This window comes from Chlorella variabilis (assembly GCF_000147415.1).
Source record: "Chlorella variabilis unplaced genomic scaffold CHLNCscaffold_32, whole genome shotgun sequence".
NCBI lineage: Eukaryota > Viridiplantae > Chlorophyta > Trebouxiophyceae > Chlorellales > Chlorellaceae > Chlorella > Chlorella variabilis.
Genome location: NW_005435056.1, coordinates 344,061 through 349,726, shown reverse-complemented (window position 1 = coordinate 349,726; position 5,666 = coordinate 344,061). Strand labels below are relative to the sequence as shown.

Below are 5,666 nucleotides of genomic sequence, written 5' to 3'. Positions count from 1 at the left end.
GTGCGTGTGTGGTGGGGGGTGGGGGGGTCGCCGCCACACAGCCACACACGCCCCGCAGCCATTCCTCTCTTGTTTCCACACACTCCATCAATTCCTCAACCTCGCTGCCTGGCCACCCCCCAGCATGCCTCGCCCCCCACCCACGCCTACCCACGCCCCTGCCACCCACCCCCACCCCAGCAGCTGTCGCCTACCTGGGTACGTCGACTCGGGGTCGTCGTCTGAGGGAAGGCCACAAAGCCGCCCAGCGGCAGCGCGCGCAGCGAGTACTCCACCTCCTTGCCCTGCAGGGAGGCTGAGAAGGGGACAGGCTGAGGGCCGGAGCACGAGCACATGGGGCAAGCCTGGGAGACACCACAGCAACCCACGCGCTGCGGCACCCTGTTGCACGAGCCGCAGCTGCCAGCGGAGCGGGCGCGTGCCTGCCACTTGAACAGCGTGGGCCCGAATCCGATGGAGAACTTGGTGACGTGGATGCCGCGCGACACGGCCGCCCACAAGTGGCCCAGCTCGTGGATCCCCACTGCGGCGGGTGGCGGGCGGGGCGCATCAACGGGCGGCTGAGGTGTGGGCAACTAGGAGGCAGGGTGCAGCAGCAGGCTGGAAACACAGCGGGGAAGCAGCAGGGCGGGGCGGGCACGCGCGTGGCGGTCTGCCTGCCTGCCCGCCTGTCTGCCACCAATGCCTATGGTAGCATCGCAAGGAGGCGCACCTGTGAGGCCCAGCACGCCCAGCGCCTGCAACACCGACCCGGGGCCCTCCAGGTCGAAGCCAGAGCCTGCAGCAGCAGGCAGCGGAAACAACAAACAAAATGTGAGGTCAGGATGAAGCGGCTACGCCAGCCGCACGTGTGAATGCTGCGCTGGATGACAGGGCGTGCATGTGCAAGCCTCGGGGCGATGCGCTAGCTGGGCGTGCGGCGCGCGTATGCTGCTGCTGCCGCCTGCACATGCGCACCTAGCAAGCCGCCGCCGGTGACGGCTCCCAAGCTGAGCATGAGGGTGCCCATACCCTTCCATCCTGACAGCAAGCTGGCGGGCATCCAATGCTCCTGCTGCTGCTGCGGCTGCGGCTGCTGCTGCGCTGGCTGGCTGCCCGGCACCGCCTTGAGCGGCGGCGCCGCCTCCAGCGGCTCTGGCTGCTGCCGCAGGCTGCTGCATGCCACATGGTGTGGCCAGGAGCTGCTGCTGGGGCGCTGTGCGCGCAGGAAGGGGCGTGGCAGGGCCGTGACTGGGCTGCCGCTAAGCAGCCCATGTCGGCCGGCCACAGGCCGGTGGCAGGCAGCAGCTGCCCTGCTGCTGGCAACCAGCTGTGACATGTGCCTGGTTACGGGCTGCGTCTACGTTGTAGCAAAAGGAGGGTCAGGCTGTGCACCACTGAGAGGGGCTTTGGGATGAATTTCGGATGTCAGCAAGTCGAGTGTGTGACGGAATTGCGGCTGGAGTCGCTGGGAGCCAAGCTTTTCCGCGAGCGAACTGGGCCTGCTATGCTCCTGCTGCGCCCCCGGCTTTCATCTCCTGCCACGCCCAGGTCATGCATTCTCACCCCAACGCTCCTGCAGTGGCGGTGATCAGCTGCTGGGCTCTTCCCAGGCCACCGCCGACTGATCAAAATATAAACGCTCCTGGGGCAGCAAGCCCCCGTCCACGCTGCTCCTGCTTCGTGTCGCTACGCTGCTGGGTGCGCGGCTGCAGGCGGGGCCTGCGCTGAGGACGGCAGCGGCAGCGAGGTCGCCCTTCAGGCCGCCCCGCCTTTGGCCGGCGGCGGCAGCGGCGTGGCAGCACCAGGCGCGCCCCGTGCACGACTTCCTGGTCTCGGGGCTGCACCGAACCTGCACCATGAAGTCCTCCAAGACCCCCAAGCCCTCTGGCCAGACCGACATCGCCAGCTTCTTCGCCAAGAAACCCAAGCCGGCGGCGCCGCCGGCGGCCGAGCCCCCGGGCAAGCAGGTGGCGGAGCCAGCCGCCAGTAGCCCAAACGAGAATGCCGGGCAGGCCAGCACCGCGGCAGCGGCTGCACCCAAGGCCGCCGTGCCCAAGGCCGCCGCACTCAAGCGCAAGCCTGGCAAGGTGCGAGGCGGCGAGCCCGCAGGCGGAGCTGGCGCCACGGACCGCCCCTGATCGTGGTCGCAGCAACGTGCCATGCACCACACCGTGCAGGGTGCTTTGTATGGCGCTTGTGCAGCACATTCCTCGTACCTCGCCGCTGCCGGCACCTTGCATGCATCAACCCTTGCCGTCCCACCACCCTGCAGGCGGCCGCGGGGCCGGCAGCAGGCGGTGACGGCGGCAAGAAGCTGAAGCGGCTGCGCAAGGCGGATGACGAGACCTCGCCTGCCCAGGCGGCGGCCGCCGCTGCAGCAGACGAGCTGGAGGATGCCGACGTCGGTGCCGCGCCTGCCAGCAAGGGAGCAGGCGCAGCTGGCGCAGCGGAGGCTGCCGCGGCGCGCACCCCCGCCAAGCCGCAGCGTGCCCCCGCCTCGCCGGCCCCCGCCAGCAGCCCCGGCGCCGGCCCCAGCAGCGGCAGTGGCGGCCTCAAGGGCAGGCTGCTGGAGGATGCAGCGCAGGCGGCGGCGCTGGACCAGGCGGTGGCTGCTGAGCTGGAGGAGGAGGAGGCGGAAGATGAGGATGAGGTGGACAGCTCCACCAGCGAGGCAGAGGGGGAGGAGGGGGAGGAGGCGGCCTCGCCCTCCGCCTTTGACGTCATGAAGGCCGCCTCCAAGAAGAAGAAAGCGTCGTCTGCCAAGAAGGGCAAGGTGCGCTGCTGCGCTGTGAGCTCTCAGCGGGGTGGTGGGCGAGGCGTGCGCTCCAGCTCCGGGGCGGGTGAGGCGTCCCAGCGGCGGCGCTGCGGCTGCCTGTTGGCGCGGCCGTCCTCGCCACAGCCATGTGGCTTGCTGAGCCGCAATGCATGGGACCCCGCAGGTGGATGGCGTGGGCACGGGAGCCATCAGTGCAGCTGCCGAGCATCGCGCCTTTGATCTCAGGTGCGCCCCTGACTCCTGCCCTGCTTGGTGGCGGGTATATGCGTTTGTGGCGCCCGCCTGCCCTGCCTGCCTGTCTGGCATGCTCTACAATCCAACCACTGCCTCGTGTCCCTGCCCTCCTTCCGCAGCAAGCTGGTGACGTGGGGTGAGGGCAAGCCTGTGCCCTTCCGCTTCCTGGCCGACACCTTTGAGCTGATTGCCGAGGAGCCCAAGGTGGGGGCGGTTGGTGGTGTGGTGTGGTGTGGTGTGGTGGTGGTGCGGTTGGCGGTATGGTGGAGTGGTGGCGTGGTGGAGCGGGATGCGGTGCGCCGCGCCGTGGCAGCCGCATGCCTGCCGCCGCCCCGCCTCCTGCCTTCGCCGCCCTGCCTGCTGCTGCACCCCTCCACCGGCATGCCGCCCGCCCCCGCCCCGCCCGCACCCCTGCAGCGCCTTGTGATCACCCGCCACCTCACCCACGCCCTGCGTGCCGTCATCGCCACCACGCCCGCCGATCTGCTGCCCATCGTCTACCTGTGCACCAACCGGGTGGCGCCCGCGCACGCGGGGGTGGAGCTTGGCATTGGCGACGCCACGCTCATAAAGGTGGGTGGGTGGGTGGTGGGGAGGTGTGGGCAGGCAGGTGGGGGGGCGCCTGTGTGTGTGTGTGGTGGTGGGCGGGGACAGGTGCCTGCCTGTCTCGGAAATGCGGCGGGGCCGGCGGCAGCGCTGCTCGGCCCCCTGCCGCCTCCCTCCCTGCCTCCTCTCCGGTGCGGCCTGCCCTCCCCACCGCCCCCAGGCCTCCTCCCTCATGACCGTGCCCCGCTCGCGTGCCTGCAGGCGCTGGCGCAGGCCACCGGGCGCAAGGAGAGCGCCATCAAGGCAGAGTATGGCGAGTGCGGCGACTTGGGCCTGGTGGCGGCCAAGTCGCGCGGCAGCCAGAAGCCGATGTTCAAGCCGCCGCCGCTGACGGTGCAGAAGGTGGGGCCGGGCTGGGGGGGCGCAGGTGGCGGGGCGGGGCGGGGCGGGCTGGAGGGGGTGGCCAAGAGGGGGCAGGCGCACGGCAGGGGACCCCCTGCTGCGGCCTTCATCGCGCCCACACGATGCTCCTCGCTTCTTGCATCACACACACACACACACACACAGGCGCCCGCCCCTCCCCAACCCCGCCCCCGACCCTGCCCCTCCCCATCCCTGCCCCTCCACCCCGCCCCCCCCTTCAGGTGTTTGCCGCCTTCAAGGAGATTGCCTCCACCAGCGGCAGCAAGAGCCAGGACCGAAAGGTGCGGTCCATCGTGGGACTGCTGGCGGCGGCGGACCGCGAGGAGGCGGGCTACGTCATGCGCCAGCTGCAGGGCAAGCTGCGCATCGGGCTGGCGGAGCAGACGGTGCTGGTGGCGCTGGCGCACGCGGCAGCGCTACAGCGGGAGGGCGGCGGCGCGGGCGGGGCCAGCGAGGAGCTGGCAGGGCGGCTGGAAAGCGCGGCGCAGGTCGTGAAGCAGGTGGGGCTGCGGCGGCGCCGGCTGGGGCCGCCGTGTTGAGGGCTGGGCTGGGCTGGGCGGGGCGGGCTCGCACAGCCCTGTAGTGCCTGCTGCTGCAGCCTGGCCGGCCTGGGCCGCACCTCGGCAGCGGCTGCGCTCCGCCTGCCACCCGCCTGTCGCCTGCCTGCCCCCACCACCTGCCTGCCCGCCTGGCAACCGCCCGCCTGCCTGCCTGCCTGCCCTAAACCCCCACACGCCTGCCCGCCCGCCTGCCCGCAGGTGTACAGCGAGTGCCCGTCTTACGACGATCTGGTGCCCGCCCTGCTGGCGCACCCCATCGCCGACCTGCCCTCCCGCGTGCACTTCAAGCCCGGGGTGCCCGTCAAGCCCATGCTGGCCAAGCCCACCAACGGTGAGACGCCGCGCCCGCACCTGCGCCTGCGCCCGCGCCTGCGCCTGCCTGCGCCTGCCTGCGCCTGCTTCACGCTCTGCCGCGCGCGCTGCCGCCAGTGAGGAGGTGGTGCCCGCCGTTGCCGCCGCTGCCGCCGCTGCCGCCGCTGCACGCCCACCCCCGCCGATCCCCCACCACCTAGCCCCGCACACACCACGCCACACCGCATCACACACACCACATCTCACACACCTGCCCCGCACACACACAACACACACACACACACACACACCGCAGGCGTCGGCGAGGTGCTGGACAAGTTCACCGACCGCGAGTTCACTTGCGAGTACAAGTACGACGGCGAGCGGGCGCAGATACACGTGCTGGAGGGAGGGAAGGTCAAGGTGGGCGCGGGCGGCGGCGCGGCACGCGCGTGGGCGGGCTGGCATGCTGCGGCAAGCTCGGGCGGGGGTAGGGGTGTGGGGGTGGGGGTCCCTGCCATCTCTGCGCCTTCCCCTCGCCGTGCACCTGGCTACACCCGCACACCCCACTAGAATGGCACACCCGCACCACACCACACCACCTGGCGCCACCCGCAGATCTACAGCCGCAACAGCGAGGACAACACGGGCAAGTACCCGGACATTGCGGCGCTGGTGCCCGGGCAGCTGAGGCCGGGGGTGACCAGCCTGGTGCTGGATGCAGAGGCGGTGGCCTGGGACCGACAGCACAACAGGGTGCTGCCATTCCAGGTGAGGTGGCAGGGTGTGTGTGTGTGTGTGTGTGTGTGTGTGTGTGTGTGTGTGTGTGTGTGTGTGTGTGTGTGTGTGTGTTG

At 70.7% G+C, this 5,666-nt stretch overlaps 2 protein-coding genes across 2 annotated transcripts in view; one reads left to right on the top strand and one right to left on the bottom strand.

Moving 5' to 3' along the window:
• CHLNCDRAFT_141273 (hypothetical protein) overlaps positions 1 to 1,318 on the bottom strand; it is a gene marked incomplete at both ends in the record, with an annotated part of 3,941 nt that extends 2,623 nt beyond the window's left edge. Inside the window, 4 exons of the mRNA XM_005843287.1 lie at positions 203 to 284; positions 369 to 523; positions 713 to 778; positions 958 to 1,318. Coding sequence (XP_005843349.1) covers positions 203 to 284; positions 369 to 523; positions 713 to 778; positions 958 to 1,318 — 664 coding nt within the window. The remainder of the gene's footprint in view (positions 1 to 202; positions 285 to 368; positions 524 to 712; positions 779 to 957) is intronic.
• A 1,794-nt stretch (positions 1,319 to 3,112) lies between these two features.
• Positions 3,113 to 5,666, top strand: part of CHLNCDRAFT_28217 (hypothetical protein) — a gene marked incomplete at both ends in the record, with an annotated part of 5,411 nt that continues 2,857 nt past the window's right edge. The window contains 7 exons of the mRNA XM_005843350.1: positions 3,113 to 3,196; positions 3,410 to 3,565; positions 3,800 to 3,940; positions 4,183 to 4,461; positions 4,720 to 4,852; positions 5,129 to 5,235; positions 5,431 to 5,650. Coding sequence (XP_005843412.1) covers positions 3,113 to 3,196; positions 3,410 to 3,565; positions 3,800 to 3,940; positions 4,183 to 4,461; positions 4,720 to 4,852; positions 5,129 to 5,235; positions 5,431 to 5,650 — 1,120 coding nt within the window. The remainder of the gene's footprint in view (positions 3,197 to 3,409; positions 3,566 to 3,799; positions 3,941 to 4,182; positions 4,462 to 4,719; positions 4,853 to 5,128; positions 5,236 to 5,430; positions 5,651 to 5,666) is intronic.